Source organism: Myotis nattereri, assembly GCF_964212035.1.
Source record: "Myotis nattereri genome assembly, chromosome: 11".
Classification (NCBI taxonomy): Eukaryota; Metazoa; Chordata; class Mammalia; order Chiroptera; family Vespertilionidae; genus Myotis; species Myotis nattereri.
Window position 1 is genome coordinate 30,213,397 of NC_138086.1, and position 26,872 is coordinate 30,240,268.

General features: G+C 42.0%; 1 protein-coding gene across 1 annotated transcript in view; it reads right to left on the reverse strand.

The window, feature by feature from the left end:
* The window catches only part of KDM7A (lysine demethylase 7A), an 86,531-nt gene that overhangs the window by 41,514 nt on the left and 18,145 nt on the right, over positions 1-26,872 (reverse strand). Inside the window, exons 2-3 of the mRNA XM_081102476.1 lie at positions 5,781-5,866; positions 1,241-1,358 (exon numbers count right to left, since the gene is read on the reverse strand). Of these exons, the coding sequence (XP_080958602.1) occupies positions 1,241-1,358; positions 5,781-5,866 (204 nt within the window). The remainder of the gene's footprint in view (positions 1-1,240; positions 1,359-5,780; positions 5,867-26,872) is intronic.

The window sequence follows — 26,872 nt, forward strand, 5'->3', positions numbered from 1 at the left end:
CCACTCACACTGCCCGCTCTCAGCAGCTGCCCCCCCAGGACTGGGGGACTCCGGCAAGGCTGAGGGGACTGGGTGCCGCCATCTTGTGGCTATGGGCACCGCCATTTTTGTGATGCAGTGATGGTTAATTTGCGTATTACCCTTTTATTACATAGGATAGTACTGCAAGTCCTAGCAACAGCGATGAGACAAGCAGCAGCAATAAAAGGCAGCCTTTAATATCACTAAAATCATATGGAAACCCCTGTGTTTACAAGGTGTTTGTTTTTTCTCTCAGTAGACCTGAGGGAGCCAACAGGAGCTGCTTATATTGTATGTTTCTGTTTAAGCATGAAGGAGGAGGGGGATATGAATCCTAAAGACTGTGAAGAAAAGGGTTGTATAGATATAAGATCTGAAATAATTCCCAAATAAGTTGCATGTACGTGATTTAAATTTAAAATGCACTTTCTCTCTTTAACAAACCTAGATATAATCTAGTGTAGAAGCTTATTTTGTAGTATCAACTTAGATGTCAGGCAGTGAGCAGGGAATGATCTAAATTAGTATGTTTAAATTCTGTATAATGCTTTTGACTCTCTTTGAGCCACAGGTGACTCAAATACTTTCCACTATCTTTAAAAGATCAAAAAGCCCCTTTCTGCTGCCACCAGAGGCTGAGCAATGAGTACTTCTGGTAGGGCAGAGGCAGGTAGGAAAACAACATAAGAAAAAATAGGAGTAGGCGAGGTGAAAAAGAAGCACTAGCTGCTGTGGTAAGGAACAAGTACTTGGAACAACTGCCTTAAATGATTGTATTTCAGACTTTTTGGACTGGGATCCACAGTTAAGAAATATATTTTTACAAAGTGACTCAGTACACATGCATATAACAGAAGTTCCATGAAACTATACTCATTTAATCCTATTACTTGCAATGCACTAATATTTCCAATTTCGCTTTTTTAAACTGACTTTAGAAAGGGGGAGAGAGAGAGGGAGAGAGAAACGCTGCTATGAGAGAGAAACATCACATTAATCTGTTGCTTCCTGAATGTGCCCTGACCGGGAATCAAACTTGCCACCTTTTGGTGTATGGTATGATGCTGCAACCAACTGAACCACCCGGCCAGGGCTCCATTTCATTTTTTGATTGAAATAATGATGGGTCATAACCTGACATTTGAAAGCATTGCTTCAGATACGTCAATTTGTCAGGTAACGTTCTTAAATTTTCTTTGGTCAGAACAGGTTTCCATACCTTGGGAAGACTCGAGAACGTAGTTCCTTCACAAAAGTCCTAGTTCCAGCTTGCACTGGTTTGGAACCATCATCAATTTCGGTGTAGTCATGCCTGTGCCAGTTCCTTCTCTTTTTCACTGGATTTTTAGATTAAAAAAAAAGAAACATTTGTTATGTAGTGATGCTATGTACTTTCTAATCATTAGATAATCAAACATAACAATTTTTAATACAATAAAAACACTCATTTTTTATGCATTTCTAGGCTGAAGAAGTAAATTTTACTTTATATAATATAGCAACTATAGGCAACTAACTCTTTTTTTATCTGCTCTTTTTATTTCATAATAATTTAAAATTAAATCAAGGAATTCAAACTAGCAGATGGAGACTTTTATAAGATCTGCATTTACAAATACTATAATATCTCACAGTTATTTAAAATCATGGTTTTTCACTAGGACACTAGGTCATAATATGATTTTTACAGATCATCCATCCAAATCATTCTCCAGAATAGGGCCTTTGATCCCACATCGGAAATCTATTTTTAACAGTACAGCTCCCTTCTCTTTTATGTCAAGATTTATTCCCCTAATAAGCGTGGTTATACCAACACAAAAAAGAGCAGGTGACTGCATCACAATTAAAGAAAGACAAGTGGAATCACAGAATAAATGACTTTATGGTTACTTCTAATGTCTAGCTCCAGCAGGCTGTAATCTTGAATACTCACAGCAGTCAAAATCAGGAGACTATAATTTGACTCCTAGTTTGGCCATAACTACTCTGCCACCTTGGGCAAGTAATTTAACACATCTGTCTCCAGTTTCCTCAGCATGGAAAGGGAGGGGATGAGTGATGTGTTTCCAACTGTGTTGAGGAACCCTTAATAAAGGGGAAGAAGGGGAAGAGGCCAAGGGAGGAGCTCTGGACCTGATTCCTCTTTCCCACCAGGGTGGCACCACCTACTTATCTTTTGTGTGGTATTAATACAAGATTTCAGTTATATATATATACATTTAAAGTTTAAAAAGCACTCTTAAGCTTTGTAGTGATGTCTGCAACTTACTTAGAATGCATAAAAATAAGATGAATAGACAGTGAGATAGTTACATGGACAGATATGTGGTAAAGCAAATAACATAAAATGTTAATAGAATCTATATAATGGATTTAGAGGTACTCACTGTAAAATTCTTTCAACTTTTCCTGTATGTTTGAACACTCTCAGAACAAAATGTTGAGTGGGGGACAAACTCTATGAATTTAAATTACTTCACACCTTCACTGTACAACAATCATAATAATATAATAATACTGATTCCTCATATGGATAAGAAGAAGTCACACTAAACAAGCAATAGGGTTGGACTTATTCATATCTAAGAGTCTAAAACAAGATTCCCAAGAGATTTATGGCCGTCAGACCATCAATATAGAAGACAGTAAATTCCTTTTTTTAATCTCATGAGAAAAATTGAGAATCATAGAACAACCTTCCTAGAAAATCTGATTAAGGTATCCTTTGTGTCTTATTTTTTCTTATTTAAAATCATTTCTAAAATTCAAATGTATTTAATTCCGGGCTTTTTCCCTTACATGTATGTATAGATAAACACCCCCATTTTATTTTCAACTAGGATCATAATTCTGCTTACCTTTCTTATTATACCATGACCATTTTCTCGTTAATAAATACTCAAAAGCAATTTAAAGTGGCTTAGATTTTAAGATATAGATGTAGATGCATCATATTATAATCATTTTTTAATTCTTATGCACTTTGTCCATCCTGAATCTTTCTTCAAACAAAGTTGGGATTGATATTCATATACATAAATATGTTTCCCTCATTAATTCCTTGGGAGAAATTCCTAAAAATGCGAGAAGAAATACTCAAAATTTTAAAGATACTAGCTACAAATTGCAAAACTAACTGCCTTCAGATAAGTGGCAGGTGACTCACACTCTTACCAATGTATATACACAGCCTGTTTCAAAGCCCTGGGTCAATCGTTATTGGAAAGAAAAGGAAAGGCTGCTCATTTGATAAGTAACTATGATATTACATTGTTTTAATGTTCATTTTTGCAGAACAGATTAGAATTAGAACAGATTGGGATTGGACAGCTATGGGTTTGAACTCTAGCTCTGCCAAACAGCTACATTAAAGAGCTATTAGATCACTTTTCTCACATCACGCTGTTATAAATATCAAAGGAGATAACATAGATCAAGTACTTAGTTAGCATAGTGCCTGACACCCAATAAGGTGTCGATTACTAAGGTTTCCTTTTAAATGTTCAGACTTGGAGGATGTTAACAGAAGGATATGACTATCCTGTTGTGTCAACACATTTGACACACAAAATCAGCCACTGTAAGAGCTAACTGAATCTCTTAAAGGAAGGAGGCCAATGAGGAAATATTTCAGTAGTGTTCATGGGGAAAAGAGAAAATTTTGAGTTTGGATTGCATGTGCCTGAAGAGCACTGAGAATATATGTTTAGGTGTTAGGCTTTTTTTTTGATATCTGTCTTCCAATAGAGTTCTTATTTCCCATAAAAGGGTAAAGTCTAAATTCACCATGTTAAGTGGGTATCATACTGTCTATCAGTGGTTCTCAACCTTCTGGCCCTTTAAATACAGTTCCTCATGTTGTGACCAAACCATAAAATTATTTTCGTTGCTACTTCATAACTGTAATGTTGCTACTGTTATGAATCATAATGTAAATATCTGATATGCAGGATGGTCTTAGGCGATCCCTGTGAAAGGGTCGTTCGACTGCCAAAGGGGTCGCGACCCACAGGTTGAGAACCACTGGTGTAGATGGTATCTATAATAATAAGGATTCCTGGGGAGCTCCAAAAGGAACAGGAAACCTGAATGGCAAGCAAAAAAGGCTTCATAGTAGACGGAAAGGGACCAAGTGGATTATCCAAGTTGGGTATGGAGGATAAAGAGTAGGGAAAACAAGTCTTAAATCAAAATGTAAGAGATTACTAGATCTTGGTCATTTTCCCTTGGGTACTCAGAGTTGGACTTCTGCCCAGAAGATAGCCAGTGCCTGATCTGTTATTCAAGGAAAGAAGCACTGAAGGGCCAGGTAATATAGTCTTCTCTCTGATGCATCGTTATTTAAAATGCAGGTCGTGATCCATTATGGATTGTGAAATCAATTTAGTGAGCATGACAAGCTTTTTAAAAAATTAAATCATATAGGAAAAAAATAGGGTACATCACACGTACATTACTCTGCCTCATAGTAACCTACTTAATATTTCATAAAAATTAAATTATTTCATTTTGGGATTATGTGCTTAAATTTTAAACTAAAACTATTAGCAATTTTAGTTCTGTTTTTCTTTTTCAAATAACAAAACAGTATTATTTACTTCCTTCAAGAATCACTCAGTCAATAATTATATCAAGTGATATAGTACATGTACTTCAATGCTACATAAAATAAAAACCTTTAAAAATATTTATGCAATTAGCCAATTACACAAGTAACAATTCTATCAACCTGCTAATCTCAAATTTTATGTGTAGTAACAGCAAAATAGATATTCTGTATTTTACAAGGAAATATTTTAATGCATTAATATAGCTTAAATTTCTAAATCTCTTACAAAGAAATTTGGTAAATTAATAACATTTCTAACAAAACATATGAGCAGTCAGTTGCTAGTAAGTCTCTAAAAAATTACTTGCCCATGACCTCAGAACAAAATTTCTATTTTTTTTTTAAGGAATAGAAAAAATTCTGCATTCAAAATAAAGAGGTTGTATATACAGGTTACCTATAGCTGATCCAAGTGTTTATCAAGGCATATTGAGTAAAAGGTTCCTTTCTGTTCTAAAATGACTAAGTCTAAAGTTTTTCCCTTTAGTTTAATGGACATAAAAACCCATTTGCAGTGTAAATTTTTAAAAATATATATTTTATTGATTTTTTACAGAGAGGAAGGGAGAGAGAGAGAGTTAGAAACATCGATGAGAGAGAAACATCAATCAGCTGCCTCCTGCACACCTCCTACTGGGGATGTGCCAGCAACCAAGGTACATGCCCTTGACCGGAATCGAACCTGGGATCTTTCAGTCTGCAGGCTGACACTCTATCCACTGAGCCAAACCGGTTAGGGCTGCAGTGTAAATTTTAAAGGAAAAAGTAGTAAGAACCTATTTCAAAGTCTTTAAATCTCTACTCTCACATTTGTACAACAATAATATTTCAATCTATTCCTCTGAAGCATTTGTAAAAAGCTAAGAATAAATGTCATCATCTCTGTCTGCTGGTTCCCTCCAGAGGACGTGAGAGCTTCCCTGGCTGTGCTCTGCCAGCTCAGGAAGAAGAGTATCAGCAGAGACTTGGTCTGGACCCTCTGTCATCTTCTGGATAGAACTGTTGGGGACTGGCTTCAAGTAGATAGGATGGCTGGGACAGGACTCCAAGTCAAACTCAGTATGATGACCAAATTTGGGAAGTAGAAGTATTATCAGGTCCACATTAAGTACTCAACTCCAATTTTTTTTGAGCATCTAGTACTTACTCAAGGAGGATCCATGTAGAACTGCACAGTTGGGACAGTGATATAGGTCAATGTCAACAGCATGATGTTCTTCTACTCCAACACAGCTAAGGTAAAGAAAAATAAAGCCAATAGGTAAATCAGTTTAAAATATTTACTTAACTATATTTAGATTGGTTGGAATTTACCTGAGAAATGTACACCAACTCCCCAATAAATTTTGTAGAATACATGCAAGGATAAATTTTATTCTCTACCCTACACACTTGCTAAATAATTGTGGGGGAGAATATATCCAAATACATGGGAAGTGAATTACTATAAGCAGAGCAGAGACATTAAAAGTAATGCAATTATAAGCCATAAGACCCTCAACCATTATGTAAGTGCCAACTGTTATGGTATTTAATGTTTGTGCCCCCCGCCCCCACCCCCAAATATACCAGCTGAAACTGTAACCCTCCAGTGCAGCTGTATTTATTTGGAGATAAAGCCTCTGGGAAGTAAATGAGGGCACAGGGTGGGGCCTTGATCCCATAGGATCAGTGTTCTTATAAGAGACACCAAAGAGCTTGCATTCTCTCTGCATGCACATAAAGAAGAAAGGCCACATGAGTACATAGCAAAAAGGTAGCTGTCTGCAAGCCAGGAAGAGAGCCCTTCTCAGAAACCAAACTGGTGGACCTTGATCTGGAACACCCAGCCTCCAGACTGTGAGAAAATAAATTTCTATTACTTAGGCCTTCTAGTCTTATTGTATTTTGCTATGGCAACCTGATACAACTAAGATACAAACTAACTTTAAAATATGGCTGTCATCAGCTAGAGGTGGTTAGTAAATTTGAGTGACATCACTGACATGGTAAGAGTACTGAGTCCTAACAGTTCTGCTTTAGGTCTCAGAGCCCCCATTAATCAGTTCAATTAGTTTGAGGCCCTGTACTTAGAATACTCTATCCCATGGAGTATATAACAGTGGCACTTAAATAAAGTTTAAGGGAACCAACAAGGGACTGAAAAAACTATATTAGTGACATCTTGAAAACAGGAGTAATTTATTAAAGACAGACCCCAGCAGTTTTGCTACAACCCAAGTAATTTATTAAGGTAAAATTTTATAACACTGGCACTCCCAAAAAGTAATAGGAGGAAGTATTTGTAGACAACCCAAAACAGAGTTCACTTCCAGCTAACCCACAGTAAAGGAAATACAAAAGGATGTACTTCTTGCAGAAGGAAAATGACCACAAAGAGATCTGGGATGCAAGGGAAAAGGAAACTAATACATATGTGGGTAAATTTACATGATGAACACTAACTACATGAAACAAAATAATGTCATGTGAGACTTAAAAATATATAAAGGACTAAAACACATGACAACAGCAACATCTGAGTCAGGAGAGGACAAATGGGAGTCACAGGGTCCTAAGGTATTTGTACTGGCAGGAGAGGAAAAAATAATGATTAACAGACATCAATAATAAGTTGAAGATGCCTATTATAATTCCTTGGGAGATGATTAAAGCAACAGAAATGCAGAGTATAACTTCTAAACTAGTCACAGAAAAAAAGGAATAAAAAATTAATTCAAAAAAAGGAGAAAACCAGAAAAACCAAAACAAAGTGGAGGTAGACATTTAAAAATATATTTAATTACATTATATGCAAATGGACTAAATGCTTCAGTTAAGACATTATCCAGCCCTGGCCAGTGGTGCTAAGTGGTTAGAGCACCAAAGGGTCATGGGTTCAATTCCTGGTCAAGGGCACGTACCTGGGTTATAGATTTGATCGGGAGCTCATGCAGGAGGCAACCAATCAATCAATGTGTCTCTCTCACATCTCTCTCTCTCTCTCTCTCTCTCTCTCTCTCTCTCCTCCCCCTTCCTCCATGTCTCCCTCTTTTTCTAAAAATCAATGGAAAAAAATATCTTGGGGTGAGGATTAACAACAACAATAAAAGACATTATCCAGATGACTTAATATAATTCACCATTTATAAGAAAGAAGCATAAAACAAGGATACAGAAAGATTAAAAGTAAAAGGATGGGCAAATAAATACCATGAAAAGTATAATCAAAAGACAGTATAGCTATATTAATATTAAGCTACATAAAATCTAAAGGGAAAAATATGAGATAAACATGTTCAGTAATCATAACAATTTCAATTCACCAGGATGATATACTAGGAACTGTAGTGGGAGATTTTTTTTTTTTAATATATTTTATTGATGTTTTACAGAGAGGAAGGGAGAGAGATAGAGAGTTAGAAACATCGATGAGAGAGAAACATCGATCAGCTGCCTCCTGCACATCTCCTATTAGGAATGTGCCCGCAACCCAGGTACATGCCCTTGACCAGAATCAAACCTGGGACCTTTCAGTCCGCAGGCTGACGCTCTATCCTCCAAGCCAAACCAGTTTCAGCTACTGTAGTGGGAGATTTTGACAACTCTCTCGGTATTCAATAGAACAAACAGGCAAAACAAAAATCTAGGAAATAGACAAGTTTGAATTATCAGTATTAAAAAGCATGACCTATCTTGGGGAAAATTGGGCAGATACATGCTAAAAGAAATGAAACTAGACCACCAACTTACACCATACACAAGAATAAACTCAAAATGAATGACAGACTTAAATGTAAGTCATGCCTGACTAGCGTGGCTCAGAGGTTGAGCGTTGACTTATGAACCAGGAAGTCACGATTAGATTCCCAGTCGGGGCACATGCCCAGGTCACAGGCTCGATCCCCAGTGGGGTGCATGTAGGAGGCAACCGATCAATGATTCTCTCATCACTGATGTTTCTGTCTCTCTCTCCCTCTCCCTCTCCCTCTCCTTTCCTCTCTAAAATCAATGAGAATATATTTTTCTAAAATGACCTAATGGACATTTATAGACTACTAGGGGCCCGGTGCACGAAATTCGTGCACTGGGTGGGGGGGGGGAGTGTCCCTCAGCCCAGCCTGCCCCCTCTCACATACTGGAAGCCCTCAGGCGTTGACCCCCATCACCCTCCGATCGCCTGATCGGCCCCTTGCCCAGGCCTGACGCTTCCGCCAGAGGTGTCAGGCTTGGACAGGGGACCCCCATCTCCCCCCAATCACTCTCTCTGGCCCCCGCCCAGGCCTGAGGCCTCTGGCCCAGGAATCATGCCTGGGCAGGGGACCCCCATCTCCCTCTGATCGCTTGCTCCACCCCCCGCCCAAGCCTGACGCCTCTGACCCAGGCTTCAGGCCTGGGCAAGGAGACCATCATATCCCCCCAATCCCCGGCTCTGCCCCCCACCCAGGCCTGATGCCTCGGCCAGAGGAGTTGACCCTCATCACCCTCCAATCACCAATCACCGGATCAGCCCCTTGACCAGGCCTGAGGCCTCCGGCAGAGGTGTCAGGCCTGGGCGGGGGACCCCCAGCTCCCCGCGGTTGCAGGCTCCGCCCCTGCCCAGGCCTAACGCCTCTGGCCTAGGCGTCCGGCCCAGGCAGCGGGGACCTGCAGTGGCAGCGGGGGGCGCCGCGATCGTGGGCTTCGCTTTAGGCCCAGGCAAGGGACCCCTAGCTCCTGGGACTGCCAGCTTCGACCGTGCCCAGCTCCCATCACTGGCTCCACCCCTACTTCCTGCTATCACTGGCCAGGGCGGCAAAGGTGCCTGATTCTCCGATCATGGCTGGGGGGCAGGGCAAAGGCGGCCCCAGGGCCACCTTTGCCCTGCCCCCCAGCTCTTAGCTCCCCCCTGGGTTTCAGATCACTGTCAGTGGCAGGGGGCTTCTTCCTGCTTTCCCTTTCACCTCCCTGCATTATGCCTACATATGCAAATTAGCCGCCATCTTGTCGGCAGTTAACTGCCAATCTTAGTTGGCAGTTAACTGACCAATCTTAGTTGGCAGTTAATTTGCATATAGCCCTGATTAGCCAATGAAAAGGGTATCGTCGTACGCCAATTACCATTTTTCTCTTTTATTAGTGTAGATTACACACACCATGCATTTGGACCTTCCCACTCCACACCATATACCAAAAAGAACTAAAATAGATCATATCCTATATAATAAAACCCTAATATGCAAATCGACAGAACGGTGGAACAACCGGTCACTATGACGTGCACTGACCACCAGGGGGCAGATGCTCAACGCAGGAGCTGTCCCCTGGTGATCAGTGTGTTCTCACAGGAGGAGCGCCACTCAGCCAGAAGCTGGGCTCACAACTGGCGAGCAGCGGGAGCCTCTTCTGCCTCTGCGGCAGTGCTATACCTCTTAAGGGATGTGCTATGCCAGCAGGCAGACATCCTCCGAGGGGTCCCAGACTGCGAGAGGGTGCAGGGACCCCCGCCCCGTACATGAATGTTGTGCACCAGGCCTCTAGTATCCTATATAATAAAAGGCTAATACGCAAATAGACTGAATGACGGAACAACCGAACAACTGATCACTATGACATGCGCTGGCCATCAGGGAGCGCGTGCGGAACATGGCGGGCATCAGCAGCAGGTGGCAGAGCACGGAACATGGCAGGCGTTGGCCGTGGCAGAATGGTGGAGCGGATGAGCAGGGGTGCCAGACCAAGGTGGGGCACCGATTGCTTTTGGTGTAGGATAAAAAAAAAAAAAAATTCTCATTCAGGAACATGAAGATTTACTTCTATGATTTACCCACTCGCACCTGCTGCTGGTGCCCAGTGCCAGTCCTGATCGCTCGGAGCCGTCAGCAGGTGCAAGCGGCTGCTGCTGGCCCCAATTGCCTCTGAGGGCTTCTCCACCTCCCCTTGCTCCTGAGGGGCAACTGGGGCAGCAGCCGCCACTTGCACCCTCTGATGGCACCGGCCCCACTCATGCCTGCTGCTGGCGCCAGTCCCAATTGCTCCACGCCAACAGCGGGTGCGAGTGGGGCTGGCGCCATCAGTGTGGGAGTGGCTGTGGCAGGAGCGGGGCTGCTGGCAGACAGGGGACCAGGGACCGCAGTGGGAGGGGCCAGGCGGGGGCACAGAGGATGGGTCGAGACTTGCCCCTGTGCCCACCGCAGCCTCACGGCCCACAGTTCCTTTCAAGGTGCATGAATTTGTGCACTGGGCCCCAAGTCTAAATATCTATATATATAAAAGCCAAGCGACTGGAACATTAGAAAAACCGGAATGATTAGAATGACCAGTCGCCAATCAGCCCGATTAGAGCCCTGATTGGCCCCCCCAACCTCCCATGGCCCCTGCTCCTGGCCGGTCCCACCCCCAATTGCCCCCCCACCCCAATCAGGGGTGGGGCCAGCCAACCTCCTGCGGCCCCTCCCCCCTGCCACCCGGCCTGATGGGTCCCCATCAGGGCGGGCTGACCAGACCACACCCATGCACAAATTCGTGCACGGGGCCTCTAGTCTAAATATAAGAGCTAAAACTATAAATCTCCTCAAGTAAAGCATAGGAGTAAATCTTCATGTTCCTGAATGAGAATTTTTTTTTTTTTATCCTACACCAAAAGCAGAAGGGACAAAAGGAAAAAAAAGACAGGTAAATTGGGTGTCACACTACAGTTCAAAAGCTTGTTTTCTCAGCTTACTTGGTGTAAGATAATCAGCTGAGTTTGGAAAGTGGCAGAAAGGTGTGAGGAAAGAATGGCATAAAATAGTTGATCTGAGGAAAGGAAACACAGTAGCAGAGTACATAGGGTGTGTGTGGGGGGGTGAAGAGCTTAGAAACTGGAGGGTCCCTGAGGTCAGTGAGAAGGAATTTCACAGTGCAACTATTTTTGCACAGTTGAGTATTTGTTTTCCAGTGATGTTCAACCATGGGGTGCAGGCCCAGAGAAGGCTGGGCCCAGCCACAGTGGGGTTTTGTAGGCAAAGACTAGAAAGGAAGTTGAGGATATTAACAAGGGAGTTAATCTATAATAATAAAAGTGTAATATGCTAATTAGACCAGACGTCCTTCCGGAGGACCTTCCGGACAAAGCCAGGGCTGCAAGGGGAGCCTGGGTCCCAGGTGCCTGCCAGCGCCCAGAGGGAAGCCTGGGTCCCGGGTGCCAGAGCGAAGCCAGTGCCAGCAGCAGGGGGTAGGAAGGCCTACTCTTGCACGAATGTCATGCATTGGGCCTCTAGTATAATGACAAGCCATAATATCTAAGCTGGGGCATGAAGGGGCATGAAGACAGAAGAAAGTAGTAAGAAGATGGTGAGATAGTCTGAGGGTGTCATTGTGTCCCTAGCAGTGACTCAGTGGAAGGCCTTGAGCAAGTGAGCAGTAAGAAGCAGAGATTATGCTCAAAGGTAGAATATTCAGAATTTTAAATTTCTGAAGTAGTAGAGTTTATAATCTTGGTAAGGTACACATGTAATATCAGCAGGTCGCTAAGATGGGACAAAGAAAAAATTCACTGAAGATAAGTGAAAAGATATGTGAGGGAATCTCTACATTCAATGACATGAGTTCAAAATCAAACTCCTGATTTTGAAAGTGAGGTTCATTTGGACAACTCTTTTTGGGACCACTCTCACATGCTGAGAATTTTGTTACTTTCACTGTAATAATCTTCCCTTTGCTGAGAGAGAGAGAGAGAGAGAGAGAGAGAGAGAGAGAGAGAGAGAGAGATTGAGAGATTGACTGAGATTCATTTGGTGCTATACTCAGACCAGAACTGACACTCAAGGCCACAGATGCCAATCTGACACTTCTAGACATCATGGTTTGTCTTGTCATACCTTGATTATGACCACATTCCTCATTCGTAAAAAGTGATGGCTGCACCAAATCAATTACTGAGAAAAAACTGTTAGATGTGTCTTGGAAAACCTAAATCAGCACATATCATAAACTCATCCATGAGTATCTAAGATATATAAATAAGGGTGACTGCCACAAGACTTATGGAACGAAGAGAACATACGGACATCCCAGTTAATTAAGGATACTTGGGGCAAAACTTACCTAATAGTCCTCAAAGACCCATGGTTCCTCTCTCCAGTTTCTAAGTTCTTCACCCCCATATTCACCCTACATACTCTTTTACTAAAATGTCAGAGCTATCTCCAGGTTTTGACCAATTCTAATCAACTAGCAAAACATTTACAGCTTTCATTCATCAAAAATTTCAGAACTTGACAGTGAATTTAATAAATTAGTAAGTCTGAAAAGCAATCTTTTAAATTAACCATTTTTTAAAAATCAAATTATCAGTCTCATTAAAAAATCAAATCAGCCGAAACCGGTTTGGCTCAGTGGATAGAGCGTCGGCCTGCGGACTGAGAGGTCCCGGGTTCGATTCCGGTCAAGGGCATGTACCTGGGTTGCGGGCATATCCCCAGTGGGAGATGTGCAGGAGGCAGCTGATCGATGTTTCTCTCTCATCGATGTTTCTAACTCTCTATCTCTCTCCCTTCCTCTCTGTAAAAAATCAATAAAATATATTTAAAAAAAAAATCAAATCAAACATAAAATTTAAATGTTCCTAAACCAAGAAGGTCATTCAGATCTCTGAAGGGCACTAAAAGGAGTTACTATATACATTTCAGTTTCTCTCTCAGAGGATGAGATGACTTCTCCCAGCCCTGACCCCCATTAAAAGAATTTTAGAATCACTAGAGCTTTAAGAGAAGAACAAAGGCAGCAGAACACATAAAGGCAGAACTCTGAAAGCAAATTTTGTAAGAATCATTTTCAACTTTTCTTTAGTTTCTCCCACCATTTATTTCTCTTATGAAACTGTCCTTCATATTCAAAGCACCCCCTTTTTCCTAACAGCAAATGTTCAATGTTTATTAGATGTGTGTGTGTGTGTGTGTGTGTGTGTGTGTGTTGTGCAGGGGACAGGGTTTCCTACAGGGTTGCCAATCTGACCTTTGCTGAATAGCTTCCATCAATAGCCTCAATGCCATTTGGTAAGTGGGAAAGTGACAACTTTAGCACTTTCTATTGTCTTAATCTTCTGAAATTGTTGCTTAGCTGGCATTTTTTTTGACACGTGAAGAGAACACAATTGAATTAATGACTAACCAGAATACCCTATGATCTACCAAACATTCTCTTTTTCCTTCTCAGATAATGCTCCCATTTATATTCTCTACTCTTGGTGTTAGAAGAGTGGGTGGCCAAATTCTTTAAGATCTTACTGTCAGTGGACTCCAGTGGATATTCCTCTGGCTTCAAATACTCTCTCCATTCGTCATCAACAATTCTTGTCAACTCAAATTCCTCCTCCGTGGTAAAACTGCACTGGCTCACCCCACAGAAAGCCCTTTGACATTTTATTGATGCCCATTTTCATTCATTTATGCCTAATCTTGAACTATTTTATATACCCTATTTCTGGAATTGAGCTCAAGATCTCTCTCAGTACCAAGTACAGTGCCCCCCAACACGATGACCCCAGTATATTTCTGTTGATTAACAGTGCTGAAAACTTATTTGGCTACAGATATGTTGTGGTAAAGGTACAAGCAACTTTTTAAAAAGTCTATTCAGCTTGAATTTTGTAAGAATTTGAAATAGGAACTAAAGGCAACAGTTGGTAAAAAGAGAAAGGTCTTTCAACATATAAATTAGATATTTTTCATCTTTCCTTAGAAAAGATGAGGCTGTAGTAATAGAATTCATTCATTTAAAAAAATTTTTAGTACAGTTTTCACCTATGTATCAAAAGTTCACCTTCTGCCCAAGCACCAAACTATTCCTAGTCATGAGAAGACTGAGTCACTGTGCGACCTCCATAGGCCCACACTAACATCATCAATGGGGGTGGTGAGTGGCCTTTGAGGTGAATTAACTCCAGGAGTATTGACAGCTGACAACCTGCTGTTCATATATCCTATCATTGAACTCTGGCATCAGTTAAGGTCTAGGGATAGCTATAAGCCAGGCAAGGCTTGCCCACCATAGTTTCAGATAAACAATTGTCAGTTGGCTTCAGTGGGATGTGTATATTTTGGAAATAGAAAGGCTTGGTTTGATTTCTAGCTCCATTAGTTTTGACTTTGAGCAAATTTCTTAATCTCCCTGAGCAGGACTTCCCCTAGGATTAACTAGGACAAGAAATGTAAATATACAAAGCACAGGGCTTGACAAAGTAAATATATTAAATAATAAACGGCAGCCATTACTATTTTCATGTTTCTATTACGAACCAGTCACAGGTCATATAGCTCTGAGCTTATTACCTATAAGATAATAAGAAATCTGAGCTTCAGCAGGAAACTTGGCTTTATAATTAAGCTTAATATTTTTTTCTTCTATGAGAATAAAAAATTTTATGTTTTTCAGAGAACACTTAATTAGATACTCAAATGGCCATTCTTTAAGGAGAAAAAAAAAGAATGTTTTCAATTTTTAATTAATTTTTGATGTTTGAGTTCTCTGGAGTCAGTCTGCCTATGCACACTCCATCACCAGTAGGGGGTGTGCAGGAGACAGCCAATCAATTATTCTCATCATTGATGTTTCTCTCCCTCTCTGAAATCAATAAAAAAATATTTTTAAAAAAGAAATTTAAGTTAATACACATAAAATGCTTAGAACAACAGTTTTGCTAGTCCAAAGACCTTAGTTTCCCCACCAGCGTTGGTTAGGTTGACATTCCTACTAAAAGTACTAGGATGCTAATAGGCATTTTCACCTTTAAATAACATTTTAAGTAGTGTTTTAACCCTGAGATACTGTATTACCAGAGAGCAGGTAAAGTAAAAATTTATAATTTGCATATATGAAATATTTTCAATGAAAATCAAACTAATGACTTGTGATGATTAAGTCTGTGGTTCATGAAGTACTCAACTTCTGTTATTTTCTTGCTGACATCAAACTTTTCATAAAATTAAGTGCTTTTCTTTATAAATTGAGTATAGCAGAGTTCAATTTTGGAGAAGATTTTATATTTAATACATTAAAGCTATTTATTGCTATATTATGTGCTTAACTATATTTAACAAGGGTTTTGAATGAAGTACAGACTCTGAATCAAATTTCTTCAATTCATAATAATTTTAGAAAATTAGACATTTTCCCCAACTCCAACAGCTGACTCAAGCTTCCAACTGTCCCAGGGCTTCCTGAGTTATTTCCAACCAGCTGACTATGAACATTTATGCTAATAAGGGTGAAGGAGGAAGACAATAAAACAAGGAATTGAACAAAGAACATGAGAGTAAAATAAGGAGGAACTGAAGATCCAATAATAGGAGTGCTCATTGGTACAAAATGCACCCCTTTTTAAAAAGCTGGAAATCCTGCTGACAAGCTTCTAATTAAATTTGTTCCAAGATGAACATATGAAATATAGACATCAAATATAATTTACATGCTGATTGCTACATTATACAGTTTGCTTCTTGAGTGAAGAAAACATGCTTGTTCTGCTTGTCACTGTCTATCTGACACTGAAGTACACAGAATAGGCAATGTAAAGGGTAAATGGATTAAACAAATTTTTATGCTTAAGCACAAACTGTTCTCTTGAAGGTAATAATTTCTACTAGAATGTTCTAAGAAAGAAAAGGTATTTGAAATTTCTGAAATATGCAAAAAGCTAAACATGTGTGCTTTTCATCATCCTATAGTCATTCCACCTCTCAAACTAATACTCTTCTTATTCCTCTTTAGCAATTTACTATCTGCCTGTCCAGCCATCTATGGGGTCTGTCTATGGAAACTATAGGAAGTTATAATGCAAACAGTGCCCAGTAAATGTGCCATTTCATGGAAACAGACTAAACTTCTACTTATAACGAATAAAAGAGCAAATAAATGCCACCCCAAATGAATGTTATGTGAGAATTTAAGAACTTTGAAAATCATCTTGGAGGAGAAAAAGCTTGCCATGATGATAAAGGATAAATAATAGCAATTTCGTAAAGGTTTGCTTGGCACTGTTCTTAATAAAGGAAGGATTTTTAAAAAGTATATTATGATAAATTCTACCTAATAACTGTAATAAGAAAGAAGAAACATTATGCGAAAATCTGTTCTAAAACAACCTGTATCTAGAAATACATGAAATGCTTTGCTGAGACCAGTTCTTTGCTGTGAAATGTAAGACTTAAGGAATTAACATTTCAAGAAAACTTTCTCTAAACTCCTTTAACACACAGTCTCTCTGTGGCTCCCAAACCTGGCAGTGATTAGAATCCCCTGCGGAGCTCTTACAAGCTGTTAGAGGCAGCCTTTCAAAAGAATGAGGCAGCTCTGTAGGAAGAGATAGAAAGATCTCCAAAATATGCTGTAAAGAAACAAAAGCCAGGCACAGAACTGTTTGTATATTATGTCCCACACCTCCAACCAAGCACACACACATTTTTATTTTTTAAATATTTTTTAATTGACTTCAGAGAGGAAGAGAGAGATAGAAACATCATGATGAGAGAGAATCATTGATTGACTGCCTCCTGCATGCATCCTGACCAGGGCTACAGATCAAGCCTGCAACTGAGGGACATGCCCTTGACTGGAATCAAACCCGGGACCCTTCAGTCCAAGGGCTGATGCTCTATCCGCTAAGCCAAACCAGCGAGGGCCACACACACATTTTTAAACACATAGTATATGTCTGGAACAATGTGTAAAATATGGTAAAAGTGGTTGCCCCTGGGAAAGAAAACTGAATGGTTACAGAATAGAGAGAAAGAACTGTTTTCACCATAAAACCTTCTAGTACATCTTTTGTACTATGCATTGCTTATTTAAAAAGAAAAACACATACTTGAACCCCACATTAGATCTAGGGGGGAAGTTAATGGGTGAGGCCCAGTGCTCTTTATCCTATCTAATAAAAGAGAAACATGGTAATTGGAGTACAACCGTTAACCTTCCCATTGGCTAATCAGGGCAATATGTAAATTAACTGCCAGCCAAGATGGCAGCCGGCAGCCAGGCAGCTTGAAACTAACATGAGGCTTGCTTGCTTCAGTGAGAGGACTCCAACGTTCCCTGCTGCCTTGCCGGCCTCTGAGCCTGCAGTTTAAGAAACATAGTAACAAATATAGAAGCTAAACAAAACCCCAGAAACCTGCTTTCAGTGAGCCCGGGATCTCAGAGCTGGAGTTGATACAGAGTTTCGATTATAGAACCAAAACAAACCAGATACCTTCTTTCAGCAGTGGAGGCCTAAGAGCTGGAGCCTCAGAGCTAAAGCTGGCCCAGAATTAAAAAAAAAAAAGAAAAAAAAGGAGCAGTTGGGAGCTTCAGTCACCCCCAGCCTGAAAACAGCCCTCAGCCCCTCACCCAGACTGGCCAGGCACCCCAGTGGGGACCCCCACCCTGAAGGGTGTGTGGCCAGCTGCAAACAGCCATCATCCCTTCACCCAGGTTGGCCAGGCACCCCAGTGGGGACCCCCACCCTGATCCAGGACACCCTTCAGGGCAAACCAGCCAGCCCCACCCATGCACCAGGCCTCTATCCTATATAGTAAAAGGGTAATATGCTTCCCAGCACCAGGATCAGCGGAGCCGAGAGGCCTCCCAACACCGGGATCAGCGTGACAGAGGGCAGCGCTTAAACCCCCTGATCGCCCTGCGGCTCTGTCTGTGACAGGGTGCGGCGCCTCAACCCCCTGATCGGCCCTGCTCTGTGTGTGACAGGGTGCGGTGCCCCAAACCCCCCCTCCCCCACGGGCCCTACTCTGTGTGTGACGGGGTAGAGCCATAACCTCCCCATCGGCCCTGCCCTGAGTGTGACAGTGGCGGCGCCCCAACCCCCTGATCGGCCCTGCTCTGTGGGTGATAGAGGGCGGTGCCCCAACTCCCCTATCGGCCCTACTCTGTGAGTGACAGGGGGGAGCTCCTCAACCCCCTGATCAGCCCTGCTCTGTGCATGACAAGGGGGAGCTCCCCAACCCCCTGATTGGCCCTGCTCTGTGCGTGACAGGGTACAGAGCCCCAACCCCCCTGATGGGCCCTGCTCTGTGCATGACAGGGTACGGAGCCCCAACCCCCCTGATGGGCCCTGCTCTGTGTGTGACAGGGGGCAGCGCCCTAACCCCTGATTGGCCCTGCTCTGTGAGTGACAGGGGGCAGTGCCCCAACCCCCTGATTGCCCTGCTCTGTGTGTGACAGGGGATGGCGCCGCAACCTCCCCATCGACCCTGACTTGAGTGTGACAGGGGGCGGTGCCCCAACCCCCCAATCGGCCCTACCCTGAGCGTGACTAAGGGTGGCATCGCAACCTCCCGATCCACCCTGCTCTGTGCATGACAGGGGGCAGCGCCCCAACTCCCCAATCGGCCCTGCTCTGAGCCTGACCAGGGGCTGCACCTAGGGATTGGGCCTGCCCTCTGCCACCCGGGAGCAGGCCTAAGCCACCAGGGCATTATCTCCCGAGGGGTCCCAGACTGCGAGAGGGCAGAGGCCAGGCTGAGGGACCCCCCTTCCCCCCCCCCCGGAGTGCACAAATTTTTGTGCACCAGGCCTCTAGTCTATATAATAAAGAACCAGGGTCCTGTCAACCCAAGGCTCGACCAGACCAGAAGTCAGTGCTGGGTTGCCGTGGCGACCCAGCACTGACTGGGGCCACTGTGAGCGCCCCAACCCAGCACTGACTAGGGTGCTGCGGATCAGGCCTGGAGAGAGGCATGCAGAGAAATGCAGGGTCTGAAAGAACTTGCCTCTTTCTCTCCCAGCCTGGCCAACAGCCTCACCTCCATTTCTCTCCAGGCTTCCACTGGGGCTGCTGATCAGCCCCGGCCTTCTGATCAGGCCCCATTGATAGGCCCAGAGATGCTGACTGGCATAGAAACTGACCAATCAAAACCAAATCTGGGTCAACTGTGAGGAGCCAATGGCTACCTAGGAGGCGGAGCTTTTGACACTCACTGGCATAGAAACTGACCAATCAGAACCAAATTGGCTGGTAGAGGAGGGCAATTGGGGGCAAGATCAGGCTGGCAGGGGAGGGCAGTTAGGGGTGATCAGGCAGGCAGAGGCAGTTAGGGGCAATCAGGCCAGCAGGGGAGAACAGTTAGGGGCAAGATCAGGCCAGCAGGGGAGGGCAGTTGGGGGCAACCAGGCTGGCAGGGGAGGCCAGTTGGGTGCGAGATCAGGAGGGGAGGGGAGGGCAATTGGGGGCGAGATCAGGCAGGCAGGCAGGCAGAGGGGTTAGGGGCAATCAGGCAGGCAGGCAGGTGAGTGGTTAGGAGCCAGCGGTCCCAGATAGTGAGGGAGGTTGGACATCCCCCGAGGGGTCCCCCAATTGGAGTGGGTGCAGGTTGGGCTGAGGGGATCCCCCCACCCGTGCATGAATTTCATGCACTGGGCCTCTAGTTTTTAATAAGTTCCCCAGATGATTTGTTTACAGCCAGCTCAGCAGAGAAGGGGCACTTAAAGAACAATTGCTCTAAAGTCCTAGCAGAGAGACTGGCACAGCACCTATTCATGGTAGCTTCTATGAAAACTTTATTACTCCAATTTGAGTTTAAGTTCCTTAAAGACATCGGTGATATTTAATAATTCAGAATTTCCTATTCCCAACAGATCTAAAGCTAATTACATAGTAGATGCTCACAAAATATTTACTGGTTGACACAAAACAGGAATTGTAAGCTCAGTGGGAAGGCATTAGTTTGGGCTACTATCCAGGAGTCTGTTTAAATATGAATTTTGCAAATATAAAGTGGTAGAAAATAAACGTGAGGCGGAAACATAACTGGTAAATTTTTCTTCCAAAACCTTATTCTGAAATGTCCATACATTTTGTCAATGCAAAACAATGAAGTACTTTTTTTTTAATTCTCACCAGAGGATATGTTTTAACTGATTTTAGAGAGAGGGGGAAGAGAGACAGAGAAACACCAATGTATAAGAGAAACATTGATTGGTTGCCTCCCATATGCACCCCCACCAGGGATCAAATATGCAACCTAGTATGTGTCCTGACCAGGAATCAAACTGTCAACCTTTTGGTTCACAGTTGATGCTCCAACCAACTGAGCCACCTCTGCCAGGGCAAATGCAGTATTTTTGACCACTTAGGTTCAACCACAGGTATAATTCTACTGTACAGAAAGGGTCCCTGTTCATTATAGATTTATATATTATGCCTATTTATTTTATTTTCCTTTCATGTAGTTCCTAAGTGTCCCTATTTTAACTGGATTTTCCAAATAGGGTATCCATTACAAGAATACATAGATTAAATAGATTATAAACAGAAATGACTAGATTTTTAAAAGATGAATCAATAGCCACCAGACTTGTTTCAACCCAGTTGACAATTTTACTTCCCATCCTGAGTATGGGAAGGAAAGCTATATTTTCTAGGGTCTAATGATACCTACAGAAGATTTAATATATTCAGGGCTAAGAGATCACACCCTGGGGATAAAAGATAACAGTAAATCATAACTTTTAATATTGAGGACACGTAGTGATGAGTCAGCTACAAAGGACAGGAGTCAACTCAAGCAGACCTGGTTCCCTAATAACCTTTCTCTGCTTGTAAGTAGTCTTCAGTGCTGGCATCTAAGGGGAGAGACCTCATGCCAAGCTAAGCCAAGAGAAAGGATTCACATTAGAGAACTTTCTGTTGGGACAGAGATTAATGTAACCTCCTTAGCAGGCTTCTTAATTCTTGATGAAGGATGAGTTAGACTAGGGGTTTGTACCACAGAAACCTTGGCATAATCCATAATAAATATCCCTACATGAAATTGTATGGATTACCAAGAAGGTCTCAAAGAACTTCAATACAATTACAAATCAGTATTCATGGGTAGTATTGAGTTGTCCAGAAAAGGTCAACCACAAACAATGGACCATTCTATTTTAAATCATACAAGTAAAGGCAAAAACATAGTGTGCATACTATGTAAGAAGGACTTTTTAGCTATTTATGTTAGATTCATTCAAAAGATAAATCACTATGTTGTACACCTGAAACTAATATAATATTGTATGTTAACTGTAATTAAAAAATAAATTTAAAAAATATATCCTCTATTCACACATACATTAAAAACCTATGCTTTTATAAAGAATAACTTATTGTAAGTTCCTCAAAGTACATTTTGTAATTCTTCTTAACTTCCACTGGAGGTAAGATGACAGATGATTGGCAAATATAAGAATACAGGGAGTCCTCACTTAGCATGGTAGTGCAGAAGCATAAAAATAATCATGCAAGTTGAAACTATACAAAGCTATCTCAATAATCAATGGGAAAATTACATTGTTTACTGACCTTTAAAAATGTTTGTCAAAACATTAAAAAAAACTCTCTTACTGTTGGTTATAATGTATAGAGAAGTGAAAAATAGTACAACTGATATTTATATAGTTTAAGCACCTTCACTGAGTGCCTCTGGCTGTGACTCCAGAGTCTAGCGAAAGGCTCTGTGTCAACACTGCTACCGGCAGTCATTATTCCACTTAGGCCCAATTTAGATTTCACTTCCAGAATCACCACTTTTTGTTTTTTTTTGCTGCACTTTCATCTTTATTGGCCACTTCCCTCTTTTGATTACCCTGTTTTGTAAAATGTCATGTGGGTTTATACTGGGAGACGAGGCAGCGCAGGACACACTTCCCTGTCTGCGAACTGAGCAACAGATAGGCATATGTTATTAACACACTAATTTGCTGATCTGTATACTGAGGAGTTAGCAGCCAACTTTGTACTTTATAAAGTTAATATATCATGGTGACTGAAATCTGAATCTTGTTATTGGGGGACTAGTGTTATTTAACTAAATCATGTGATACTGTGACATACTAAGAAATATGTTTGGTCTTCATCTCTGGTTTCTGGCAAAAGAGTGCCTGAAACCCTTGTAATTACCTGAGTGATAGTGTGAAAGGCAATCTCTGATTATGCACAAGCCCCTTTCAACCACACCTGAGTGCATGCTAAGGCAGTGCACTGAGTGGGCTCCCAGATAACTTCAGGATGGGGGCTGGTTGCCAGAGGAACCAACCAGGTGATTAGAGGGTTAGAACTTTCCACCCCAGCCCCCTAATTATTGAGGTGGGGAGCAGGGCTAGGGATTGAGTTAATCACCAATAGCCAATGATTTGATCAATCATGCCCCCATAGAAACAGGAAATGCAGGAGTTCAGAGTGCTTCAGGGTTGGTGAATGCATCCACGTGGCAGGAGGGTGGCACATCCCAAACTCCAGAGGGACAGAAGCCCCTGCACGTGGGACCCTGTAGGCCTCGCCTTGGTCCCTCCCTCTTTATCTAGCAGGTCATTTGTAACCTTTATAATAGCAAGTAAAGTGTTTCCTTGGATTCTGTGAGCCATCATAGCAAATTATCAAACCTGAAGGGGGAATCAGGGGAGCCACAATTTGTAGCCAACTCAGAAAAAAAAAGTGTAGGCAACCTAGAAACCCACTATTTGCCGCAAATGTCTAAAGTAGGGGGCAGACTGTGGGACTAAGCTCTTAACCTGTGAGGTCTGCACTAACTCCAGACAGTAAGTGTCACAGATGAATTAAAATTGTAGAACACCCACCTGGCATTATAGAGAACTGAATTATTGCTTGGCGTGGCAAATCCACACATTTGGTATCATGAGTGTTGTAAGCAGCGACAGTATTCCCTTGCATGGTAGTTGAAATCTGTGCATATCAGAGACTGCTATATAACACTAGAGGCTGGTGCATGAAATGTGTGCACGGGTAGGTTCCCTAGGCCTGGCAAGCTATCAGGGCCAACTGGGGCCTTCCTGCTGCCGGCCAGGGCCTCCCTTCCCTGGCTGCTGACCGCTAGCTGGGGCCTTCCTTCGTTCCACGCCACCCCCTGGTGGTCAGTGCATGTCATAGTGAGCGATCAAACTGGTCCCCCGGTGGAACTCCTGAGAGGACAATTTGCATATTAGGCCTTTATATATATAGAGATTCTCTAATAGAGCTTTTCTTAAACTACTCCACAGGAGTTAAGATTATCCAAAAGACTGGGAGATGCTGGGCTGAGAACAAATCACTTTAGGTTCCAGCTGGACTTCTCGGAGAATTCAACAAGCTGATGTGCACTTTGCATAACCAAGCTGGGAACCTAGCCCAAGTGATAAATACAACAATCCATCTCAGATCTTTTTCTTTTTTCATGAAACACTGTGGAGCAATTATATTCCACCCTGGGAACATGTTTTAGAAGTTAATTTTCAGACTCACCAGCTGTGAAAAGTTTATTACAAATTTAATGTTTCTATAATTGCAATTGTGATGATTTTACAATTTAAATTTAAAAAATTTTAAAAGTCTTACAATTTTAAAATTGATAGAAAGTACCAGTAAGTCAAGAATATTGTAAAACCACTCCCTTAACAACATAAGATACCAAATTAGTGACAGCATTACCAAGCATTTACTGCACACATTATTGGAACACATATAAGTAAAAAAGTCAATAACTGAAAACACACTAAAACTTTTTAAACTCTTTCTTTCAACCTCAGGAGAAACCTAGCAATGATGCTTGTCTCACATTTCCCTTATCATGATATACTTAACAAGTAGCTATAGGGCACTGACTAGGCTTAAGCCTAAAGACAGAGCACCCTTACATTAAACAGCTAACACTGTCATAATACATAATCTCAAAGAGAAGCAAGATACACCATGTCCTTATGCCAACCATATGATTATTGTCTTCTGGGTAAAATTGCCTGTGATCCAGCACTATCCTTACTCACCAGGCAAGCTTCAGTCCTTTGGTAAGAATTCAAAGCTACTATCTAGCACAGGGGTGGGCAAACTTTTTGACTCGAGGGCCACAATGGGTTCTTAAACTGGACCGGAGGGCCGGAACAAAAGCATGGATGGAGTGTTTGTGTGAACTAATATAAATTCAAAGTAAACATCATTACATAAAAGGGTACGGTCTTTTTTTTCAACAGTTTTATTCATTTCAAACGGGCCAGATCCAGCCCGCGGGCCGTAGTTCTAGCATCATAAGCACTCTGACTTCAAAGATTCTAACCTTGCCCACCAGACCTATTTAAGTGGTAATTACAAAATCCCTTCTGCACAGTGTGCCCCCATTCTTGACTAGGCCCACCCTATTGTCACCAATGTCTCAGGATGACAGAGTGGGCAATTTAAGAAGGCTTGTTGTCTGATTCCCCAATGAAATCCTAAGCTTGCCTCTCGTTTAGAAAACACAGATTAGAAACAGCAGTAGGGGCTGGTCAAGGAGATCAGCGGTCGCCAACTGGTGGTCCGTAAGCTCCAAAAGGCTGGCGACCGCTGAAGTAGATCACAGACAGCAAGAAAGTGCAGCAAGGACAAAGATGAAATACTATCAGATCTCCACGGGTCTGCAGCAATTTCATCACCAACCGTCCAACATGTGCCAACAGCCCAACACAGCACAGCAAACTAAGGCCCACGGTACGCAGTCGCCAAAACTAAACAGCGCAGTATCCTACTAAGATGTATAATGCACCTGTCAAAGCGCATCTGAAAGTAGTGGACAGAAAAGGGCTTTATCTCCCGAGTAACTTCTCTGAGGACACTCAGCCACATTTCACAAGTGGGACTTCCAGTCACAGGAAAGTCCTATTTAAGTAGACCTCATCATATCATTCCTCCAAGATGGTAAAGTGGTTGCTGGTTTTTACATGCTAATTAATCGGGGAAATGTTAACACTTCACTGCAAATGTTCCCATGCTAAAAGTTACTTACTATAGAGTGTTTCCAATTGTTGGGGGGCGGGGGGGGGGCATTTTATAAAAAGGAGGGGAGAAATAAATTAAAACAGCACCAGTTTCAAATTAAAATAATATCACACACATGCTTCAAGGCAAGACATCTTTTCAAGGTAGCAAGACTAGAAAACTATTCTGAGAGGTAAGTAAGCAGCAGCTTTAAGAGTCATGTTCCCAGTAAATGTGCATAGACATATAAATGAAAGCACACTTATGACACAGACATTACTACATAAATATGACTATCATGTAAAAATGTTATCTGCTATTTAATAAATGGAATCCAAACTCTACTTTCAAATCCATTCTCTCTCACTTATGACCTTTCTTCTCATTAATAAATTTCCACTGGTTGAGGCTGGAGTCTCCCAGCAGCAGATCCTGACACACAAATCTGAGTGCAGGTGTTCATATGTGACCATGGAAGCACTGGTAGGGGAATGGAAACCTGAGACAGGGAAGGGGAGGAGGCCACAGCATGATCCCACCAAGGAAGAGGTATTTATACACTATCTCCCAATACACAATGGTAGATGGCTCTCCTAGAGCCATTAACTTTTCAGAATTTCCAGCCTGCATCAAGTGCAAGCGGCTGAGCTCCCGTGGCCTACAAAAGCCCTCAGGCCACATCTCAAATGCTCTTAGCAAAAAAGTCTTCAAGAGATAAAGATAGATAGAAGAGATGGAAACAAGAGAGCCAGGGGATAGGGATGGGGCTCCTACAGAGCCTGCTATGTAAGTGAAATTCTATCTAAACAAACTAATATGCATACTTACCTAACTTGTTCATTCTTTGTACACATTGCTCACCATAACATCCACTCCATTATTCTCTCCATTATTCCTCCATCCTCTCCAGGATAAATACTGAACAAATATATATAGATATTATATAATAAAGTTGTCCAGTTGGCATGGCTCAGTGGTTGAGAGTCAACCTATGAACCAAGAGGTTACGGTTTGATTCCTGGTCAGGGCATATGCCCAGGTCATGGGCTCAATCCCCAGTGAGGGGCATGCAGGAGGCAGCCAATCAATGATTCTCTCTTATCATTGATATTTCTCTCTCTCTCTTCCTCTCACTTCCTCCCTGAAATCAATAAAAATATTTTTAAAATAAAGTTATAGGTAAATAGGTATAACTTAAGTAAATAATACTACATAATATTAATTAATAAGTAATATTTAATACTTAGCTCCTGAACAAAGATTAAAGACAAAATTGTCCAACTTGAAGAAACACACAACTGATTTGTGTAGGAGAAAGAACCACTGCTGGACCTCAGTAAATCTCCAGGGGAAAAACAATCATTCCTAGCAATTTATTATGTATCAATTCCAGAGGACATACATTAGATTGATGGGTTTTCAAGACACATTTTGTCTCACCACTGAGGACAGCCTCAGCTCAGCTGAACTATGGTGGGCTGAGCCAGCATGAATCTCTTGTAAGACTGGACCATCCATTCTGCAGAAGAATAAAATGTGGAACA